The 23,588-nt window shown below is 50.9% G+C and overlaps 1 protein-coding gene across 1 annotated transcript in view; it reads left to right on the plus strand.

Moving 5' to 3' along the window:
• The window catches only part of LMF1 (lipase maturation factor 1), a 99,173-nt gene that overhangs the window by 53,981 nt on the left and 21,604 nt on the right, over positions 1-23,588 (plus strand). The window contains exon 5 of the mRNA XM_088801359.1: positions 14,106-14,171. Within this exon, the coding sequence (XP_088657485.1) occupies positions 14,106-14,171 (66 nt within the window). The remainder of the gene's footprint in view (positions 1-14,105; positions 14,172-23,588) is intronic.

Here is a 23,588-nt window from a genome sequence, read left to right on the forward strand (position 1 = left end):
GTCCAGCTTTCGCATCCTTACATAGGAATTGACCAGTACTAGCTCTTAACTAGCTGCTGACGACATCTGCTGTGTGAAGGGGTGACATGCCAGAGCTCAAGTGGGACTGGAGTTTTCAGGGCGTGCACCTTGCTGGTGCCTTCTCACATATGCTTCAGATTCCCTCTTGGATATCAAAGCATCGTTCATCCTGCACGACGACCGTCTGTGGTTTGGTTAACTGCCACTCCTGTGGCTGGGTGGCTAGGGGCCCCTGGGGCGCTGGAATCAGCTGAATGCTGAGGGACAAGCTCTACTGGGGACAGCAGGCCTGGGGCTGGGGCCTGGTGCGACCGGCCGTGTCCACTTGTGTGGTGATGAACAGGCCCCCAGGGGCTGTGGCAATGCCCACCAGAGGGGTAGAGGGGTGTGTGGAAGCCTAGAGAGCACCCCGTTTGGAGCTGGTGTGGTTGGCAAGGTTCCCAACCTTGGCGAGTGTGAGTAACTATGGATACTGGGAAATGCCGTGTTGGGGTGATTGTGTGTCCAGCTTGCACAATGACGTGTCACACTTTCTCTAAATTCATTTTCCCATTTTGTTAGAAATGTAGTTGTTTTCATGAAACATTGAAATTATTCGTTGTCTGTAGTCACTACGCAGATATTCTTCGCAGGCATTGGTTCCTTGTCTATCTAGGACTTGAGTTTGGATTCTATTGTCAGCTGGCTTTAAAAAGGATAAAAATGTATGATACGTTTTAAAGGAGTTTATTGGGGTGGCAGCTTCGTTAGGTGGGACACGTACAGCGAGGGGCCCCCAGGGCAGGGGCAGCCAGGGCATGGGCCCTGGGTGGCAGAGCTGTCAGGTGGTTCTGTGCAAGGTTTGCGATGCCAAGAGTTGAACAAACCCCACCACGCCTGACAGAGTGCAGTGGATCATTAGCACATTCTAACGCGCCTTTTATGGCATTTTGATTGACTGTTAGCACCAGCTGGGTGAGAAATTATCAGGTGCACTAAAAGGTATAATTACTTGATTTAGTCTGTATGTTGGATATTATTAATCTTCCTTCAGTGGAAAGCAGAAAGTAGAGTTGACTTGACAAAAAAGAGTGCCAGCAGCAAGATGTCTCTCCCTCTGCGAGGTGAGAGAAATCACAGCAGACCTGGTGATACTAAACGGACCGTGAATGAAGCCCCGCGTCCATCCCCTGATCTGCCGCTACTGGGTCAGAACCAGTGCCACAGAGTCCCCGTCGAGGGTGACTGTTCTGAACCCTCAGAAACTGCTGTGGTTTTGTCGTCTGGCAGTGGTTCGAATGCCCCGAAGGATGGATGGGCTCTTGGGAGCGCGGCCTCAGAGGGCGTCCCGAAGCTGAGCAGTGAAGGTGCCCAAGAGGAGGAAAGGAAACCACACAGAAGGCCTGCTCTTCCCGGGCGCCTGAGATGGGGTCACTGCGGTCACCGTCCTCAGGGCTTCTGTGTACTGAACTGTTCTGAGCCTCTGTGGTACTGAGGGGTGGGGGAGCGGCCCAGCCTACCCGGCTGCCTGGAAACAGCTGGACACTGGACACGCAGCATGGTGCAGCTGTTTTCACGTAGGACAACAGACAATATGGGACGGGGGTCCAGAGGGGAACACATGAGGTGAGCACCCCGACCGCCTGGCTCTCTGTGAGGGAGACAGAGGGTAGGCAGAGCGGGGAGCCCTTGCCAACTGTTGGGAGTGGAAAATGATGGAAGGCTGTAGGGCTTCCCTCAGCTCCTAATCCTGCTGGAATTCTGGGGCAGCGTACAGAGACCAGGGATCTGTGCACAGAAGGAGTTCCAAGGACACAGCATCACTTCTGTTGCAAATCTTACAAAAATGCATTGCTCGAATCTAATCATGAGAACAAAGCAGACAAACCCCCTCTGAGGGACATTCTTCAGAATTACTAACCAGAATTCTCAAGTATCAAAGTTATGAGACGCAATTAAAGACTGAGGAAATGTCAGCCTCAGGGAACACGACAATTAGTGTGGCACCCTGGATTGTCCCTGGTACAAAAAAGGACATTAGTGGGAAACCCGGTGAAATCCAAGTAAGGCTGGCAGTTTAATAGTATTGAATTAATAGCGACAGTTATGTACAAACTCCAGATTATTTGTGCAGCTTTTCTGAAATCGAAGAATTTTTCAAAATAAAAAGTTAAAGAGAAATAGTATGAGAAACTTTTATGCACATAACAGGCAACTCAAGGACATGGTTAAATTCCTTCAAAGACACGGATTACCACACTGACAAAGGAAGACAGGAATCTGAGTAGTTCTATAAATCGGAATCACTAACACAGATAAACAAAAAGCACCTTCCCACTGAGAAAACTCTGGGCCCAGAACCCTTTCCTGATGAGTTCTATACAATATTTAAGGAAGAAACTACATGAACCTATACACAGTTATTCAGAAAACAAGAGGGAATCTTTCCCAACTCATTTTCCTGAGTCTGGCAAAGACAAGGACATGTCAAGAAAAGGAGATTACAGAGCAAATTCTTCAAGAGCATGGACATGGAATTTTTTAATGAATTATTAGCAAGTGAATCTAGCAGTACATGAAAAGCATAACGCATCAAGACCTCGTGGTGTTTTCCCCAAAATGCAAGAATGGCTGGACGTGAATGAATTAATGTAATTCACCAAATACCAGATCAAGGGGAAAAGATATAAAATGATATGATCATCTTAACCAATGTAGGAAAAGCATTTGACAAAATTAAACAATTTTTTTAAATTCTCGGCAAAATGGAAACAGAAGAAAACGTCCTCAACCTGATAAAAGTATATAAACTACTTACAGCTAATACCGTACTTAATGGTGAAAGACTAAGTGTTTTTTCCATAAGATCGGGAACAAGGCAGGGGTATCCACTCTCATCACATCTATTTAACAGTGTTTTGAAGATCTTAGCTTGTGCAATAAAGCAAGAAAAAGTAATAAAAGCCCTGAAGATTGGGACAGAAGAAATAAAACCATCTGTATTCACAGATGAAAAAGTCTTACCTATGGGAGATCATAAGGGTCCTTAGAACCAATGAGTGAATTTAACCAGAGTGCAAGATTCATGGTCAGTATACAAAATAATATGTGTATATGCTAGCAAAATTTCAGAAAACGCAATTTTAAAATGTAGCAATAATATCCAAAACTATAAAATGCTTAGGAAATTTTAACAGAAGTGCAACACTTGTACACTGAAAGTTGCCAGACATTGCTGACAGAAATTTAAAAGACTTAGATAGTAGATAGACCATTTTGTAAATCCAAAGTCTCAGTATTGCTTAACTGTCAGTTGTCCCCAAATTGTGCTATAGATTTCATGCAACGCCAAACAGAAACCTAGAAGGAGTTCCTTTTCAGAAATGGGTGAACTGATGCTTAGATCTGTTTGGAAATGGATTCCATTCCTGGTGAGGACTCTTCCTGGCTTTCAGATGGCTGTCCTCTTGCTGTGTCCTCACCTGGTGGAGCGAGAAACTCTGGTGTCTCTTCTAGTAAGTGCACAAATCCTGTCGGATCAAGGCCCCGCTCTTATGACCTCATCTAACCTTAGTCCAACTACAGACACACTGGGGGGGGTGTCAGGGCTTCAATGTGAGTTTTGGGAGGATGCAAACATTCTGTCCATAGCAGCAAGGATGTGAAAAAGCGGAGCTCCCTTGCATTGCCCTCCTGTGGGTGTGTAACATGGTACCAGCGTTTGGGGAAGCAGTTTGGCAGTTACTTACAAAGTTATAATAACTCCCACCCTACTACCCAGTATTTCCACTCCTTGCTATTTACCCAAGAAAAATGAAAACGTGTGCTCAAAAAGGCCTTCTACGCAAACACAGCAGCGTTATCCACAAGCACCAAGCACTGAAAACCAAGCGCAGTCCATCGGCAGGAGGACACCCTGTGTTGAACCCCCCAAATGGAAACCACTCAGCGATAAGGAGGAATGGATCCTGCTGGGTGACATGTGGGTGACCTCACAGACATGGTGCTGAGAGAAGCCAGACGTGAAGGACTGTGTACCCTGTGAGCCCGTGTGTGTGTGGAGAGCCAAGGAAGCAGTTGCCTCTGGAATTTGGGGTGGGGATGGATTGGGGTGCATGGGGCATTGTGGGAACTTCCGAGGCAATGGAAGTGTCCTATGTGTTGATGGGGCAAGGGTCCCACAAAGTATGCGTATCCGCAAAGCTTTTCAGCCACCAGCTTCAGAGGAGGACATTAATTATTTTTTGAAACTTAACAAGAGGTTAGCAGCAGGGGGAGTCTCAGGGAAGTTGACCCATCAGCCAACATAGAGCTGAGACTTGTCTTTGTGGGCAGGGCTGGAGAGCCACAGACCCCACCACCGAGCCATATTTTCCTCAGCATCTCTGCTGCGCGCCAGAGAAGAGCCATGTGCCTTCAAGCCCTGGAGAGACCATCCGCTCGGCCAGAGGCTGCAGCTTGAGACAGACAGGCCCGCGGGACAGGGTTTCCTGCCCACCTTTCTGTGCGGACAGGGGGCCTGGGCTGTGCGGGGTGGGACGTCCCGTAGGTCCTCTCTTCTAGTTATTGGTGCCTGCTGACGTACAGGTGACGGGACAGCCCCAGAACGTCACCACATGGGCCTGGTGGAGGCAGGGTGGTCACCCCACGGTTGTCGTGATTCGGTTGGCACTGGAATTCAGCAGCGTCAGGAGCGTCTCCCTCAGTTCCCTCTGTGCAGCTCCCAGCAGCCTCCTTTGGAGCTTCAAGGATTTGCATCCCGAAGCCTGGCTGTAAGCAGCAGGGAGTCACCACATTCCCCCCAGAAGGGGAAGCAGCTCCCAGCTCTCTGTCCTCCTCGCTCAGGTTTCTGGGGGCCCACGTGACCCCATTTGACTTCCTTCCTCAGAACAAACACGCGGGCCTGCTCAGGACACCTACCTGTGCCTTCCCGTCGGAATGGGGAAAACACACGAGATGCTTCTTTGCAAGAGCTCGGGAACGTTTCTCTGATTTTCAACTCAATTTTCAGCTCTCAATGCATGGATGTCAGTCATATAGAGTGTAGCATCTCTTTCCCTCGCAGATGTGGTAAATGGCATGGCCTCCAAGTCACTGTGTTTAAGGCAGTAGGTGGCCTGTAGGCTTTAAAAAAAAAAAAAAAGAGTTTTCACTTTGTTCTCCGTCTCAGTTTTTGTCAGGACAGAATATATGTGTGTGTGACTGAGTTTGTACCAGCCAATGTTTTCACCCCAGAGCGTGTCAAACGCCTGTCACCGAGCCTTCTGCGGGTGACCCCCTCCCGCGCTTCTCGTGCAGGAGCAGACGATGGCTTTTCCACACAGCGCTTGGAGCCGAGGCTGCCCTTGATTACGTTGTTCTGTGGCGGGCTGATGAACTGTGTGCGCTGAGGGTATAGGTCTCCCAAGGGCTAAGATTCTGGGAATCGAGCCAGTGCCCTTGTTGCTGGGAATTCTCAGGCCTGGACAGTATACCAACGTGAGGTTTCAATTTGACCCCCCGAGAATTGAGAAACCAAAGGCCCAAGTCTTCTGCACCCCCTTCCTTCCAGCCCTTCGGCCGTCTCCCATCTGGGGGCGCAAGCACCGGGCTTGGGATTTGGCGGCAGCAGCTGGGCAGGGCTCTTGGCTGTGTCTCCCTGTAGGAACCTGCTTGGGCATAAGCTTTACCTTGCAGAGAACGTGCAAACCTGACCAATGGCCGGTAAAATATGTGTCTAAACCCTCTTCAGCGTCATCAGAATAAGGAGTGTGGGTGTCAGGAACCTGATCCCTAACGAATTCCACTTCCGGGGATGTGTCTCTTGGCCACGGCTACTTCTGTTGCACTTAGTGTGTCAGCAAGGTTTTCGTCGTGTTTCTGTAGTTCCTCCAATATCTCGTACTATATTCCTCCTGATACTATTTTCATTATTGCTTCACATTGAAGAGTTAAGACTTCAGTACCCTAAGTTCTTATAGAGCAAACTCACCGCTAAAATCAGCAGTTTTCATTCGAGTTGAGTATTTGCTACGTTGGAGCATGTTGTATTTATGTGAAGGAAGTGGAGGGATACACCTGTCGACGTAAGAAACGTCCAAACCTGTAGAGAATTTTCATAAGAGTTTATTTGAGCCAAACTGGTGGCAGTTGCTGGGGAGCAACATAAATGCTCTGGAGGACAGTTTTGCAGTTTCTTTTATGCGTTTGAGATTAAGGAGGCTTGGGTTATAGGATAGTTAACGAGATTCTGTGCTCTCCTGAGGGTGGTTACTTATTTCAAAGGTGTGAGACCTGGACGCACTGAAACAATAGGCAGTGTTTGCTTAAGGCAAAGAGAAAACTTTTCCTAAAAAGTTATATGCTTGGGGCATGCCCCGCCAAGACCTGCCCAGTTAGGAATGTAAGATCAGAACACCCTGTGAGGTTACTTTCCATGGATTTTTGCCATCCACACAACATAAAAGGAGGAACAAAGGCTGGGGACCTGGAGAATTCGGGAAGGAGCGAGAGCCTCTCAGAAGCTGACATGAGAATTAGCATTCCTGGCCATATGTTTGGTTTCAGTGGCCCCCAAGTAACTTGCAGGCTGCAGAAAGCGATGAGAAAATGCTGGTGCATTTTCGATATGGTTTCAAGTCCCTAGTCATTAATCGACAGAGACTCGCCTGCTAAACACCTGTGCGTCTCCCGGCTCTGTGCTCAACGCCAGGCTGCAGCACCCACAGTGGGGCCTTCTGATGCTCCTTGTGTGCAGACTGTCCTACTGTCTTGTTAACACAAGGGAAAAAAAGCCACATCTGAAATGCAAAAAATACAGGCCCAGAGGGCTTCGAGTTTTCAGGTCAGAATTCAGCAGAGCCGGGAGCCACAGCCAGGCTGTGATGGAAGCGCACCATAAGAAAACACTTTCCCTAATAACTGGCAATTGCATCGGAGATCCTGCCATGAAGAGTCACCTGGGATATTATGAAAGCTTTAGGCCAATAAATTCAACAATTTAGATGAAATGGACAAATTCCTTGACAAATGCAGCTTACCAAAACTGAGACAAAAAAGAAACAGGAAATCTAAGTGGCTCCATACCTGTTAAATCAGTTGAATTTGTAATCAAAAACCATTCCAGAAAGAGAAGTGTAGGCCCAGATGGCTTCACCAGGGAACTCTTTCAAACGTTTGAGGAGGAAATAATAGCAATCCTACACAAACTCTTTTGGAAAATAGCGGGGGAGGGAACACTTCCCAATTGTTTTATGTGACCAGTATAACAGTGATGCCAAACCCTGATGAGGATATCAGAAGAAGGAAAACAGAAACCAGTATCCCCCGTGAGCAAAGGCACAGAAACCCTTTGCAAAATGTGGGCAAATTGAATCCGGCCATAAAAAAAGACTTGGTTTATCTCAGGAATGTGAGGTGGTTTTAACATTTGAAAATCAATTAATGCAATTCACTATAGTAACAGAATAAAAATGAAGAACCATTCTGTCTTCTCAACAAATGCAAAAAAAAAAAAAAAAAGCACGTGAGGCAATTCAGCGCCCACTCATGACAATCTTAAACAGGAACTTCCTCACCTTGACAGAGGCATCTGTGCAGCCTCGGCTCACCGTGTTTTCTTCACCGTGAGAGGATGAGGCTTTCACGTGTGGTTAGAAACCGGCCCCGGTGTCCCTTCCTGGTTCTGCTCTTCATCGTTGCCCTGGAAGTCTTAGTGCAATAAGACAAGAAAAAGAAATGAAAAAACATCAAGACGGGGGCGGGGGGGGGGGGAATGAAACAGGTATTCATAGATACGATTGTATATGTAGAAAACCCAGGGGAATCAAAAAGCAGCTACTTAAATGAGTACATGAATTTCACAAGGTTGCAGGATACAAGGTCAATGTGAAAAATAACTACATACTTCATATAAAATAATCATTAGAAAATAAAACTGAAAATACATTCTACAACTGCATCAAAAGCCCTCAAGTACCTCATAATCTAATTGAGGTCAAAAACATGTACGTGAAAACGGCAAAGTATTGTTGATACGCATTCAACAGGCCCACATAAAAGGAGAGATGTGCCATGTTTGTGGGTATCTAGCTTACACGTACCATGTCTATTTTACGCAAATTTTATAGAAATTCAAGGCAATTCCTGTCAAACTCCCAGCGGGCTTTTTTGAAGAAATGGACCCGTCAATTCTAAAATTTACATGGAAATACAGAGAATCTTGAAAAAGGAGAACAAAGCTGGAGGACTATACTTGCTGATTTTACAGCTAAGCTATGGCATTGATCTGAGCTAGGAAAACAGATCAGCAGAAGAGAGGAGAGTCCAGACACAGACCCAACGTCTACTGGCGATTGGTAGTAAACCAAGGTGCCAAGTCAGATCAATGGAAGAAGGAAAGTCATATATTTTTTTTTTTTTTTTACAAATAATGCTGAAATCATCGGTTATTTGTATAGAAAAATGACTGCAATTTCATGTGTTCCAAACTCTAATTTGAAATAGATCATGGACCTAAATGTAAAAGCAAAATCGTAAAGTTCTTAGAAGAAAATGGAAAAGAATATCTCCCCAAAACAAGTCCACACAGATACACTCAATTGGTTTTCAACCAAGGCACTAAGTCAAAACAATGCGACAAGGAAAGTATTCTTTTTACAAAAATAAAAGCCAGAATCATGAAGTTGTTTGAACGTAACCTAGACAGTTACCTTGGGGTATACAGAGACCTCTTGGACAGGGCACAACAAAGCACTAACCATTAAAGAAAAACTATTGATAAATTGTACTTCATCGATACTAAAATTTTCTGTTCATCACAAGACACCATGAAGAAAATGAATAGGCAAGCCAGAGACTGGGAAAAATATTTGCAGTGCAAAGGTCCACCCAAAAATTAATATCCTGAACGTGCAAATCACAATAGTAGGACATAGGACTTGAATGGACTTCACAAATGAAGCTAGAAGAGTGGAGACAAGTTCATGAAAATCTCTGAGACAGCTTTTAACTCACGCGAAGGGCCAGATCTAAAATACTGTCAGCACGCCATGCTGGCGAGTGTGCAGGCGACTGGAATTCCTAGTGGGGTTCATCACTAGTGAGGTGTAAGCTGGCCACACACATCCCTATCCGTAACTGCCAGACCCGGAGGAAACAACCAAACGCCCATTGTCAGGATGGATAAACTGTGATGGATTCACACTAGGGACCATGCTCAGCCGGGGAAGGGAACTGACTCCTGATGCAGCGACATGGACGAGCCCCGAAGCCTGCTGAGCACGACCCTTCCAAATGCAGAGCCAGAGCGCCCGGCACCCAAGTCGGTCTGTGTGAGATCCTAGAGCAGGCAGAGCTGGGCCTGGCCACATAGCTTCCTGGCAAGGGGGCCATGGATTGTTTGGAAAGGGGTCCCAGAGAGTGTTCCATAGGGCGGAAATCTGTGTCCTGTTTTAAGCACTGGATACCTGATTGCATACAGTCGTCAGAACGCACTGAACTGAACACTTAGGATGTGTGTTTTGTTTTATGTAAACCGAAACTCAGCCCTCGGACTTAAAGAGTATGTCATGAGTTTGCTTTGCACTTACAGTGATCGCTGTGAGATGCAGCCCCATAAATTCCACACACCTTGGGGATAACGGCAGAGTCGGTCAGAACTGATGTTTGGAGAGCCTTGCAGTCCCCCAGTCCTTGGGCACCCCCCGCCCCCACCCCAGAGAGCAAGAGCAGCTGTGCAGACCACTGACCCTCTCGACAGGAGCCATGTTTGCGATGCAGCCGGGAGCCAGCCCTGCACAAGTTTCTGCTGGGACTCGGTGAGGCTCTGACACCTGCTGGCAGAGTGGCAGGGAGTGCACGCCCACCCGAGTGTGTTTCAGAGCACAGCTGCTTGCTGCTGCAGTGTGCAGGGCACACCTGGCTCTCAGGCTGGCCGCCGGCGCTGCGTCTCCCACTCTGAGGCTCAGGCACCTGTCTGATGGGAAGGCGGGGTTTCCCGGCCGAGATGAGGCTTTGGCCAAGCAGCTCAGCAAGGCTGCACTTGGATCTCGGCTCGTCCTCGTGGAGGCCCGGGGCCTACGTGGAGGGGGTGAACGCGAGTGACTGGAAGAGCTGTTTCCTTGTTAGCGTGCCCCACTCGTGCACATCCCAGAGACGCTCCGGCCCCGAGGAGCACTGAGCAGTTAGCAAAGAAGAGCGAGGAGCTCAGTCACCAAGGGACACATGAGACTGTGAAGTCAGGGGCTCTTTCTTGGAGTCAGATCGCCTCCAGTAAAATCGCATTACGTGTAATGAAATAAATGTTGGAATTCAGCATGCTCCATGAAGACCCAAATCAAACGGATGTCATTGTCATTTCCTTGACAAGCCTGCCCCATCCTGGGATCCCCACTCTGCAAGAAGAGCAATTATCCTAATTTGTTTTATTGCATTAGCGTGGGCAGAGATGAAGAAAGGGGCTTTCTTCCTTCCTGCAGGAGCGTCGGGGAGGCCAGGCCTCGGACTCCAGCCCCGGGGGCGGCATGGGAATTTCTGGAAACCGATGTCTGCAGTGCTCTGACCTCTGGCCCCCAGCTGCAGCCCCCCACCCGTGCAGGCTCCCAGGCTTGGCTGTTCAGCACCCGGTTTGTGCCTCTGTTTCTAGCTGCTTGTCTCGGAACCACCATGACAGGGAGACGGCCATTCCCCATGGCCTCGCAAGGCAGCAAATCCTAAAAACTTCCAAGGACCTGTGACAGTCCCTTCCACCCGCTCGGGGCAGCCCTGCTTCAAAATCTGTCACAGGCAGGTATTGCCATAGTAATTTTCAAATCGAGGATTTGGAGAGAAGGCAAAATAAAACTCCACAAAAAAATGACATTAGTAAAAGCACAAGTTTCAGCCCAAATGATGTCCCATAACTTACTGGTACTTACTATATGCACACTTGCTAGCCATTGGTGGCTTCACATGGTACATTTCTATTCCATCACACCTTGGGGTCAAAAAGTGTTGACACCACCAAACTGACGCTGGAAAGTAACAGGACCAGATGGTGATACTGGCTTGGCTGGGGCCCTTCAGATATGGAGACGGGTCGGTCGTCGTGCTTGCTATTGTAACGTAGAATGCTAAACAGTGAACCACAAATGCAGCAGTCACCATGTGCCCTGCGACATGGGGTCCCCCGCTACCTGCTCAAGGAGTACATGGGGTCCCCTGCCACCTGCCCAAGGAGCACATGGGATCCCATGGGCCCAGCTCAGCTCCTAGAGGAGAAAAGTGGTGTGTGTCCAAGATGAGCACTGCAGACGGCTCTCCACGGTGTGCGGTGCCCTTCCCATGGCATCCATGGCCATCGCCCCTCGCCCGGCTGCAGGTCTCAGTTGCCCCAGAATGTTCCAGCACCCTGGCACTCACCCATTCCCAAGCAGAGAGCAGGAGTTATATGGACAGCTGTGGGTCACTCAGCTCTTTCTGGGTCTGGCCTTTCCTGGCCTGTCTGTGCCATTTTTTCAGAATTAATTTTGGGCTGAAAAAGGCTCAAAGAAGGCTTTGTTCCTTTGACACTTACTCTGGAAGGGAAAAAAAAATCCGTGGAAAATCTGACATCTGCATTGTAGGGAGAAATCAGTAGATGGGAAGAATATAATTATCCTCTGCTCCTGAAAGAATGTCTCAGATTTTTAAGTGTCTCATATCAGCTTAGAATTTGAATGACATTTTAATTATTTTGTTTTTTTCTTCTGCGCCTGGTTTGAATCTCCAAAGAGTACCGCTCTCGGATTCTGAAGGGATGCAGGCAGTGGGGCCACACTCACGGGGGAGCCCCGCGTGGCCGCGTGGCTGAGGTTTTCTGCAGCACAAGGGGCACGTTTTCATCAGAAACCAACGCTTCTTCCATTGGCTGGATGGGCTTGCTTAGATCTGGGTCATCAGGAGATGTTTGACTTTTCTGAACCCTGGTTTTCACACAAACATGAATGTGTGGATGGCCAAGTTCACACTGGAAGTTGTCTCTCTGGCACTTGGTGATCTAAGCAAGCCCAGTTTCCAGAAAGACGTGACTCTACTTTTCCAAGTGATCCCGTCAGGATTCTGGACACTTGGAGCACAGCTCCACATCAGGGCCGCAGCTCCATGATGTGGCGGCAGGTACGGCTGAGGGCCCGTGGGCTCGGCCCCCCCGAGGTGTGAGACCACCGAGAGGGAGGTGGCTGCTGAAGCAGGAAGTGGCTTCTCTAGAACCAGCTTCAGAATAGCCTTTGGGCCTTCATGGTGCTGAGAGAATTGCGTACTGGGCCCTTGGGGCGCATTGGTAAGCCACTGCTTGGTGCGTGTTTAGCTCCATCTAACCCGGGCGCACCGACCTCTGTCATTCCTTCTTACTATAGCGGCCGTGTGGCCTCCACGTGTCACTCCACAGTTCTCCTCCCGGCTCCTTTGGGTATCACTGCATCTGTGCCTCCCACCAGGGGCGCAGGTCTTGGCTGCTCCCCACCCCACACCCATTCCAATCCTGTGGGCTCCATGTTCCAGATGTGTCTGGAACTGGGCACATCTCCCCCTCCTGGATGGTCATTCTGCCTTCCTGGCATGTGGCCACTAGAGGACCCGTCAGCTCATACTGTCCCATCTCTGGCTCAGAGCCCTCAGCCGCCTCGAAGTCTTTCCCGTGCAGAAAGGTCAGTTTAACATGTCAGCCTGGCTGGGCCACTGCCAAACACGGACCTCGGTGTTGCAGTAAGGCTATTTCGCAGAGGTGATTGAAGTTCACGCTCAGTTGACTTTAGTGAGGAAGACTGTCCTGGACAACCTGGGTGGGTGGGTGTGTGGTGGATGGATGATGGATGGGTGGATGCATGATGGATGGATGATGGATGGATGGTGGATGCGTGGGTGGATGGATGGATGGATGGGTGGATGGATGATGGATAATGGATGGGTGGATGGATGATGGATAATGGATGGGTGGATGGATGATGGATAATGGATGGGTGGATGGATGATGGATAATGGATGGGTGGATGGATGATGGATGGATGGATGGATGGATGGATGGGTGGATGGATGGATGGATGATGGATAATGGATGGATAGATGGATGGATGGATGGATGGATGGGTGGATGGATAGGGAATGGATGGGTGCATGGATGGGTGGGTGGATGCATGGATAGATGAAACTGATGTAGTTGTAGCTGCAGAAGCCACCATCACAAGAGAAAGCGAAGCTGCATTCCAGAGTTGTTTATCAGTGCAGTTTCTTTCTCATCCAGCTATTATGTAAGAGACAAATTGGAACTGAATCTCAAGCAGTGTTTTTATTCCTGGTAGGAGAACAGTTGGTTTCTAACGTGTGAAGGAATCGCGTGGAGAGAAAGTGGATGGGGGGGAGGGGACGCATCTGAGCTGACGGTCCTCCCTGTGACTGCAGACCAGCCATGCTGTGGACATTCCACGGCATCCTAGAAGTTGTGCAGGGTTTTGGGGGAGCCGACTGTGTCAGGGCAGCCGGCCTGCGCCAAGAAGCTTGCCCACAGGCTGTTAGAAAGAGCCCCCTCTCTCTGCAGCTACTTTCCCAGTAGACCAGGCAGCAAAGCATCTCCCTAGAGACACTCAGGCCTGAGCGCCAGCAGTTGCCTGGGTGTTGTGAAATGGCAGTGACCATCCCAGGGGGTTCTCTCCAGCCCACCGGGGCTGCTGAATGGTGCATCACCGCAGCTCTTTTGATGTCCCTTTCACGTCCTCCTGGCTGTACAAGTATAAGTAAGGTTGGGTGCACAGAGCTTTGCAAATTGGCCTTTTTAAAGCCTCACAATTGCAGTTCTGTGGTGATGCTCAAAGTCTAAAAACTGAGTTTTAAAGAAAGTGCAGAAGGAACTGACTTTGTAACAAGGAAACCAGTGTTTCTTTTTACCTGTAGCATTTGCTGACTTCTCGTCATTAAAGCCCCGCATGTACCTTTGTGAAGCTTGGTTTAAATCTTACTCTTGATGTCACTTCAGGCATAAGATAAAATCCTTGCTCCCTTAAAGTTCCTTTCAGTGCAGGTTCTGCTCCCAGCAGCGGGTCCCCGGTCCCCAGGGGTCTTTGTCGTTCTGGGGAAGTGGTTCACGTTGCTTCTTCTCTGTCTTGTCTTGGCAGGGCCTGATCAAGATCCGGGGGGACCAGTGCTGGTGGGACCTCACTTGCATGGATTTCCACTACGAGGTGAGCAGCGCAGCGACACGCTGATTCTATGATGTACCCTTCAGCTCGTGTGGACCCCACTCCTGCTTCCTTTCTCTGGGAGGCAGGGTGTCCCACTCCTTGGGGCTGGCAGAATAGGACATCTGGCCAGCTCGGTTGTGGGTCCAGGGGTTCATTCTGGTTATGGGTCCCTCTGCTGCTGGCCACAGTCCTGCTCGGGCCCTGGACATCAGGCCAGGCACCCGCCCTCCTGGAGTCTGAGCTGCCCCTTTTTACCCCCAGGGCGGGTACTGAGTGGGGGCTGCTCTGCCCTGTACCCAGCCCCTAGCCATGGCAGACATGGGTGCAGGCGTGTCTCAGCTCCCTGGGGGCAGGCGTGCCAGTCCACTGTGTTGGGACCCCCAAGGCCCCCTCCCTGCCCCAGCTGGGGCTTTGGGCATGCTCCCCTGACTCCAGGGCCAAGCCCAGGTCTGAGCCCCTCCAGCTATTCCTGCCCCCTGACTGCTGGCCTATTTTGAGGGGCTGGGACTGCATTTCCCTGTGAATGAATCTGAGGGCATTTGGCACTGAAACATCATTCGTCTTCTCAGTAATGTTGACTCATCCCACGTCCAGAGCGTGTGCCAGTCGGGTACCCGTTCCTCTTGGGCTCCTGCCGCTCTTAGCAGTGCAAACCTCAACACGCCTAGAGCGCCACCCGTCAGCCTGGGTGTTTTCTCCTGTGTCCTTCACTTGTTCCTTATGGCTCTAGTCGAATATGGGGAAAGTGGTATTTATCTGCTCTTCTTCTGAAAGGCGGCTGCGACCGTCACACGCCTGCTGTGGCTTTCAGTCCTGAGTGTGTGCGGTGCTAGACGTCACCTCTGTCCTGGGCTAACGCCCTCTCACTGCTGCACCTGTGTGTGTTCCGGGCTGTGTCATCTGTTATGCAGCCCAGGGCAGGGGCATTGCCTGTGTGCTGCGTCTATGGGAGGTCAGGCTTTATCTTTAGGGCCCCCAGACCCCCCCACGTCCCACCTAACGTGCCTGGGTCCCACGAGGCCCTCCCTTGGTCCTAGGGCCACCTCTCCACAATGTGCAGGAGAAGACCTGTCTCCTGCTCAGCGAGAGGAGGGTGTGGGGCCCCACGCTGGTCCCGGGCTTCCTGCCCGCCCCCTTGGCCACCACTGCCCCAATGTGTGAGGACTACGTGTGCCCCCGAAGGGTGTCAGAGCCCCCCGAAGGGTGAACAGACAGCACCCATCCGTCCCTGTGGTGCGAATGCCTTTGATGTGCATGCGGCTCTTGGGCCAGGACGGAGGCAGCCTCGGGACTCCTGTGTTAGGACAACAGAAGGAGCGTTGGCAGGTGGAGGGCAGGGCTGGGGGAGCGTCCCCAGAAATTCATGGAGTTTGGCGCACACCACGGCGGGGCTCTGCCTCCCCACAGCCCTGCTCAGGATTCGGGCAGGCAGTGGGCGTGTGGCCGCATGGGAACCACGCTCTGGGGACGGGCCAGCAGGCCAGGGCATCGACGTGTGTGAGGGCCACTTGGAATCCACGTTCTAGGACAGGCCACGCTGAGGCTCATCGAGAACCAGGCCTGTGATCACCTGGGACCCGGGGCTGAGCCGAGCGGTGCCGTGAGGGCCTGGTGGCCCAGGGAGCTGTCACAGAGAGCTCAGCCCACGGCATCCAGGTCAGGAGGTCGGGCCCTTTGCAGGGACAGAACCCCTAACTCTGTGCCCACAGAAGCCTTTCCTCAGCGGAATCTTTTGTCAGCACCCGCTTCGTAAGCCGGGATGGAGTGAGGGCACCGACTCATGTCACATTAGGGTCTGGACCTCACACCCTCCCCCCTCCACTTACCCCTCCTTCACTGACTGCAGACTGATTCATCCCTTTGAGGCTGTCTGTGCCCCTGGGACAAGCGTGGGGGGCCCACACACTGTTCAGTAGGAGAGGCCCTCACCTGCCATGCAGCTGTGGCGGGACCGGCCCGTGCGCCCACGGTGGCCCCTTGTGTTTCTGTCTACTCATAACGAAGAGGTGGGCGTTGGTGAGGTCAGTCCGTCCAATCAGAAGAAACTCCGGACAAACATCTTCGAGTGCAAGCTGTCAGTCACGGCGAGAGCAAAGGCAGGAGCCTCCATGTGACACCCCACCACTGTGACGCCCCTGCAGAGCTGGTGATGGCCAGATTGGCAGCCACACAAAGCCAGCGTCACTGAATGACGTTCTGCAAGCCTCTTGCCGCGAGCTGACGGGCTCTGCTGCAGCCCTCAGTGAGGCCATCCTCAGGAAACGCCCACTACGTTTAGTCAGACGCTAAAGGAAGAAAAGGAAACACAGCTTACCTGCTAGCAGCTTGATGTCTCATCCAGTTATTTTTAAAATATGCGACGCTCCACTTGGAACAGCAAGAAAATGCCCTTCGCGGCAAACTGGCGTTCCTGTGCAGACCGCTGGGCTCTGTTCAGATCAATCAAATTCGGACCTTTTAGCTCTGGAATATTTTGATTACACAAATGTATTCCTTAAATCCCTTTGTACTGGAAATCGCTCGCATAAAACAGCCTTCACCCTACGGCTTGGTGACTCCCCCCTTTTGGTCTCGGAGCTGTCCGGTGTCCTAGCCTGGCTGGGTCCCCCCTGCAGGTCCCCCTCCCCGGGGTCCCTCTGTGCCTGAACCTGGGGCAGATCTTCTTCCTCTGTTTCTCCCCACCCCCAGGGGTACATGAGTGAGTTCACACAAGTTTCCACAGTTGTTTTGCTCCCGAGTCCTGCGCGCAGAGCTGACCTTGGATCCAGGGATGCAAATCACGTTCCACTCCTATTATTTGTAAAGTCCCACAGCCTCCGCGCATCAAAGAGGCCTTTGTGTTGTGTCAGTGGAGTTTTTAAGCCTGAGTTGCAAGCCCCACGGTAGGAAGAGCTGACTCACAGGGCACCCGGGATCCATCCCGGAGTCTTGATGTTGGAGCAGAAGCTTTCGAGCATGACGAGAGCATTGTCACTAGGGGCGCTCCCTGCCCGATGGCCGTCCAGCTGCACGTGAGGTGGTCCACGCGAGGTGCTGCCACGTGGGGCTCACCCCCAGGGGTCAGCTGAGCCACCGCAAGGCAACCGAGACACATTCCCTGTGACTCTGCTCTCTCACGGGGAACTGGTTGAGTGTGAAGGCAGCTCCCACTGGCATTTCTAGGAGAAGCTTTTCCTTTATCTTGGGATCAGGAAGGTCACTGCCTGCCTAGGAGCCGTCTTTACATATGTCAAGGTAGAAGATGGTCCCTCGTCGCAGCATCTCTCAACTCACGATGGGGTTGCTATGGCAACCTGCCCCTGGATACTGTTCATCCCTCCCAAAGCTGTGGTTCTTCTAGTACACTGACCCTGGGACCAGGCCAGGCCCTCCTTCCCAGGTGCCAATGACCTCGGCAGCCACACCAAGGTGCTTGTGTGGGTGACCAAGTAGGGCCAAGCCCCAGGGACAGGCCCAACTGCCCAGGATGGCAGTGCCAATGGGAGGCTTCCAGCGCCCACCTTGCCTCCCAGGCTGCCAGCTGCCCTCCTGGTACTGGGCATTTTCAAGGGGGGCTGCTCACTAAACAGTAGCTAAACCTCTCGGTGAGCTGCAGTGATCCGCCTGCGAACGCTGGCCCAGCCCAGCCGCCTGTGACCTACGTGTTTCAGCGTGAGTAGGCCGTGCCCGGGCATAATCGCCTGCCCCACCAACCGCACAGCCAAGCGCAGCCGAACCTTCCTCCTGCGTTCCAGACCTGCCCCCAGCATGGTGGCTTCTGTTTGTGTCCTGGGCCACTGGGTCCTACTTTTAATTGCGACCTGGGACCTGGGCAACCAGCTGTTCTGTACTGTAATTGGATGGGGGTCACTGAGCACCCTTAGATACAGGAGTCTGCCAATCTGGAAATAATTTGAATCAAGGTTGACGTTACCGTGAAAGCTGTAAATGTTAACTCGATAGAAGTTGTGACTGAGTTACCTCCAGTAGGGTGGCAGTTGTGGCTTATTTGCTTAGTCCACTGGCAGTTTTATGGATTTTGTAAGAAGAAGGTGTTTTATGTGTGTACTGGGGACGGGCTGGGGAGGGGTGGTGCTGGCCTGGAGAATGTCACGGCCTGCAGGGGGACGTGGCCTGGCGGGGTGACTGACCGCAGGGTGGTTTTGCTGGGGCCCACACCCTGGGAACACCCAGAAGGGCCAGCCCCACCAGACCAAGGCTGGGACCATGAAAGGTGGGGGTGTAGCCTCAGACTCTGCAGTGGCCATTGCTGTTACATCAGAGAGCCCCAGAGTGGAAGCATCCAAACTTGAACCCAGGTTCAAATCACTCCCTGCTCTTGACACAGACTCATGCTGCCGACCCTCTCGGGGCACCCACGTCTGGCTTGTGTGATCCTGAACAGGTCATCTAACTGTTCACATTCTGTTTTCCCAACCTGAAATTGATAACCCCAGGGTTGTGCCGATGCAGTGACGTCGTATACACTGGAATGTAAACTCCATGAAGGCCAGTTCGAGTGTGTAACTGAGGGAGAATTTTCCAACCATGTTTCTGTTATTCTGTCTAATTTAATTCCTCTATTGTCAGAGAGTATACAGTATGTGACTTAAATCTTTTTACATTTGTTCAGACTCGTTTTGTGACCTAGAATGTGGTCTATCTGAGTGAGTGTCCCATTGGAGCCTACAAAGTAGTGTCTGTTGTGTTCTATAAATGTTCCCTAAGTTGGTTTATAGTGTTTTCCAAGTCTTCTGTATCCTTACGTACTTTGTGTTTCTTTGTCCTATCAAGTATTGTGAGAGAGAGGGATTGAAGTCTCAGATTAGAGGTATAGTTCTCTCTGTTTGTGCTTTGTGTGTTTTGAAGTTCTGTTATTAGGTACATAAATGTTTGCGTGATGAACAGATTCCTTCAGCACAATGAGATGACCTTTGATTCCTGATGATATTATTTGCTCTGAAGTCTCTGTGTCTGGTATTAATATAGTGACTCTAGCTTTCTTTTGACTAGTGTCTGCATGGTATGCATTTTCCAAGCTTTAACTTTTTTTTAATTAAAGTTTATTGGGGTGACTATGGTTAGTAAAGTTACATAGGTTTCAGGTGTACAATTCTGTATTACATCATCTATAAATCCCACTGTGTGTTCACCACCCAGAGTCAGTTCTCCTTCCATCACCATATACTTGATCCCCCTTACCCTCATCTCCCACCCCCCACCCCCCTTACCCTCTGGTAACCACTAAACTATTGTCTGTGTCTATGAGTTTTTGTTTGTCATTTGTTTGTCTTGTTCTTTTGTTGTTTTTGGTTTATATACCACATATCAGTGAAATCATATGGGTCTCAACTTTCTCTGTCTGACTTATTTCGCTTAGCATTATAATCTCAAGATCCATCCATGTTGTCACAAATGGTCCTATTTCATCTTTTCTTACCGCCGAACAGTATTCCATTGTGTATATATACCACAACTTCTTTATCCATTCATCTATCGAAGGACATTTTGGTTGTTTTCATGTGTTGGCCCCTGTACATAACGCTGCAGTGAACATTAAACCACATATATCTTTATGGATAAATGTCTTCAGATTTTGGGGGTAGATACCCAGGAGAGGGATTGCTGGGTCACATGGTAATTGTATTCTTCATTTTTTGAGGAACCTCCACACTGCCTTCCATAACGGCTGCACCAATTGCATTCCCACCAACAAGCTTTAACTTTTAACCTACATGTATGTGTCTTCGTACTTGAAGTGTGTCTTACGGGCAGCACATAATGGGGTCTTGTTTTTTATCCAGTTTGACAGATTCTGCCTTTTAGTTGTGTATTTAGATCATTTGCATCGCATGTGATCTTTGATAAGTTAGGTCTCAGTATTTATTCCTTTTTACATCTTTTTCTGCTTTTTTGAGATTAGTTGAATGTTTTTTATGACTCCTTTTTATTTCCCTTCTTGGCTTATTAGCTGTAACTCTTTGTTGTTTTGTAGTTGTTTTAGGGTTTATAGGAAAATAATTCATCACAGCTTGCCTTCAAATGAAGAACTATCTTATTTCATAAATAGTAAAAGAACTTGACAATGATGCTCTCCCACTTTGCCCTCCTGGCCTTTTTGTTAGTGTTGTCATGTTTACTTTTCCATAAACCATATACCATGTTACTATTTTTGTTTAAACAAATTACCCTTTAAAGAATTCCATTAAATTGGAAGGATGACCTCACACATTTATCTGCATGCTCCCCATTCCTGGGGCTTTTCACCCCATGTGAGTACCCCAGTTTTTCTTGGGTCCTTTTGTACAGCTGTGCTGGTGATGAGTCCTTTCAGCTTTTCTGTGTCTGAGTCTCTCTCTCCCCTTGGGTTCCCCCCCCCCATTTTTTTATTGGGGAATATTGGGGAACAGTATGTCTCTCCAGGACCCACCAGCTCCAAGTCAAGTCGTTGGGTTTTTTTCCAATCTAGTTGTGGAGGGCGCAGCTCACTGGCCCATGTGGGAATCGAACTGGCGACCTTGGTGTTAATGAGCACTGCACTCTAACCACTGAGCCACCCAGCAGCCCCTCCCCTTGGGCTTTGAAAGAGATTTTTGGTGGGTATAGAACGCTGAGCTGACAGGTACTTTTCAGTGCTTTGAGGCTGCTGCCCTGCCGTCGTCTCGCTGGGACCCAGGCTCTCTGCCGGGTCAGCACCACCAGGGACGTGGTGGATGGCGGCTGTTGGGGAGACCCCACAGAGGCAATCCCGATGGCACATGTCCACTTTCCTCAGTTGTCCCGGGCCTGTGTGTACTGTTGTTTCTCCCCACACTTATCACTTGTTTTTCTTTTTTCCATTCCCAGCTGCCTTACTGGGAGGTGGGAAGCAGCCATGGGGAAGGTGAGCACCGTAAGGACACCCCAGCACATCTGCTGTGGCCTCATGGGGAGGAGCCGGCAGCCCCAACATCAGGGCCCTGCCCCGGGGTGGGGGGCAGCTACCAGCTGCATGTAAGAACCCACAGTAGGTCTTACCTTTTTATCCTAAGACTCTCACTTGATAGGTTTATGGTATGTCCCCTGCCCCTCCCAACGCGGAGCAGCCAACACAGACACCTCCATGTCCCCAGGACACACCTCAATGCCTGCAGTGTACATGAGAGGCACCCGCTCCAAAAACCAACAACTCAGACCCCAGGGGGTATTCTGTGGGCACCTCACCCCCTGGCTCTGTGAAGGACCCAGGGTCCTGGGTCAGCAGAGAGAGTGTGCAACCCACGGGTTTTCTGGTAAAATGGGACATGTGGGGCTGGAGAGTTGAAGAAAGTCATTCTTCAAACAAGAATCACGTGTGTTCCCTTTCTCATTAAAACCCCAAACACATAATTTATAGTCCCTAAAATAGGAAACGAACTGAAAAAAAATCTCTGTTCTTCTTGGACGACTTCTAACTGACGGATGGGAGGGTGGGTGTTAGACAAGAGGACTTGTCCCCCCAAAAGGAAGTGACGTCGTTCTCCCCAAAGATTTGTTACCTTCTAAATCCCTAAACAGTTTTCAGCACTCTTCATATTTTCCTCGTGTTTTCCTTATTTAAAATTGTCTCTTTTTAGGGGAACCAATTGTAAAATGTCGCGAGGTCCAGGTTGGCCAGCCCCTGGCGCCCGGGCTGGGCTGGGCTCTGGCCACGTGGCCACGTAGGTGAGCGCGGCCCAGGAGCCAGCACAGGCAGCCCCGGGCACCCCTCCCCGTGCTTTATGGGGTGTGATGCTCCAGTCGCCACTTCGACGGTTTACAACCAGATTTTATGACATGGTGTTTTTTTCCAGCTCAGTGCAAACAGAAAGAAAACTGTCCTGGGCTTGCAGGAGAAGGAAGGGAGGCCTTGGGACCCTCCTGGTGGTGCGGCCCGACCAGCAGGGCTTAGCACACAGAGCAGGCCCCACCCGCACATGCCCGCCTCCTGGCACGTCATAAATCCACGCGAGGAGCCGGGACGTGGCCCTCCCCCCCAGGGAGCGGGGCCCTCAGAAAATAGAGCCTTTCTTTCAAGGAATTCCGTGTTGCAGGGACGGCTCATGGCACAGTCACCGTGTTTGTTCTCATTTACGTGCTGCAGGAACCCCATGTGGGTGGACGCTGAGGAGCTCACTTTGGGGATCCCTGCAGATGGGGCCCCACACCTCCCGGGAGTGGGTGGTGGCTGCTATGCAGCTCCCCCCACGATGCCCGTGCGGCCCCCACGCCGTTTCATCAGTGCTTCCACTGAGCGTTCTCTCCTTCCCAGCATCTCTCCTGTGACAGCTGAGGGACGTCCCATAAATCTAAAGTGACACGAACTCGCAGCAGCCGCCCCAGATCATTAAACATGGGTCGTGTCCTTCCCCTGGTGGGACCTGATGTGTCTCCGTAGCCAGCACCCAAGCCCTCCGTCGGGCTCCTGCTGCCAAGGCACCGACCCAGAGGCCACGTAGGGCCGCATGTCAGCGGCACGTCCCTGTTCCCGGCCCTGCTCCATCCCGAGAAGCTGTGTCCGGCTGGAGCTTCGCTGAGGACGCAGAGTGACTCACAGCCTGGGAAGCAGCCCATCCCGTGATGCGGTTCCCAGAAGTCTGCGCCCATCACAGAAACATGCTGTTTACGTTCAGGAAAGAAAAAAACGCTGAAGCCCCGACTGGGAAGGCCCTGCCCCAGGTGCCTGCTCCTGAGCCACAGGACGGGCCGTGGAACCTGAGTGGAAAGGAAGGAGCGCTGCCCGAGGAGGCCGTGGGGGCTGCGGGAACATTCAGCCGCCGCTCAGCCCGCGACAGGTGCCATTTGCCGGGTCGTGGGCACCACTCGGTGATTTATTCTTTCTGGACACAGACTGTTTATCTCTGTTGGAAATGGGATGTTGTTAAGCCTGCTCTCTGCTGCCTGCACCCCGCTCCCCAGCCACTGTCCCCTCCACAGACAGTGAGCGTGCGGGCATCTCTCCCTCCCAGCATTCCTCGGAAAGGGCCTGGCTTCCCTCCCCAGCTCCGAGCAAGCACCAAGCAAATGCTGTTTATTTTTCTTCTTTTTCCACACACCGTACAAGTAGCAGGGGCAGCCCATCCAGAAGGTGTACATGGAACTTCCACACAGGCTCCTGGAGAAGCCTCCGCAGGACACAGAGGCCCCACGCCTCCAGCAGAAGGGACAGCGCGTCAGGACGCCCAGACGTGACCCGTTGGTGGAGTGACCCCGAGGGGTGGCTCTGCGCTGCAGGCCGCGTCGTTGGCTTATTCCCCTCGCAGACACTTCTCTCTCTCCTATTCCCGCATCAGCATCCTGTCACCGCCTGGGAGCCTAGAGCGAGGACGCCCCAACACAGGTCCACCCCACGTGGCTTTTCTGAAAGAGACCTTTCTGCAGAACGGGTGCAGAGTCCTTTGTGCTCATGCATCCACCTCGGCCAGCCTGCTCCAAAGGGCG

The sequence above is a fragment of the Rhinolophus sinicus genome, chromosome 10 (genome assembly GCF_057876585.1).
Source record: "Rhinolophus sinicus isolate RSI-liver-muscle chromosome 10, RSI-T2T, whole genome shotgun sequence".
Classification (NCBI taxonomy): Eukaryota; Metazoa; Chordata; class Mammalia; order Chiroptera; family Rhinolophidae; genus Rhinolophus; species Rhinolophus sinicus.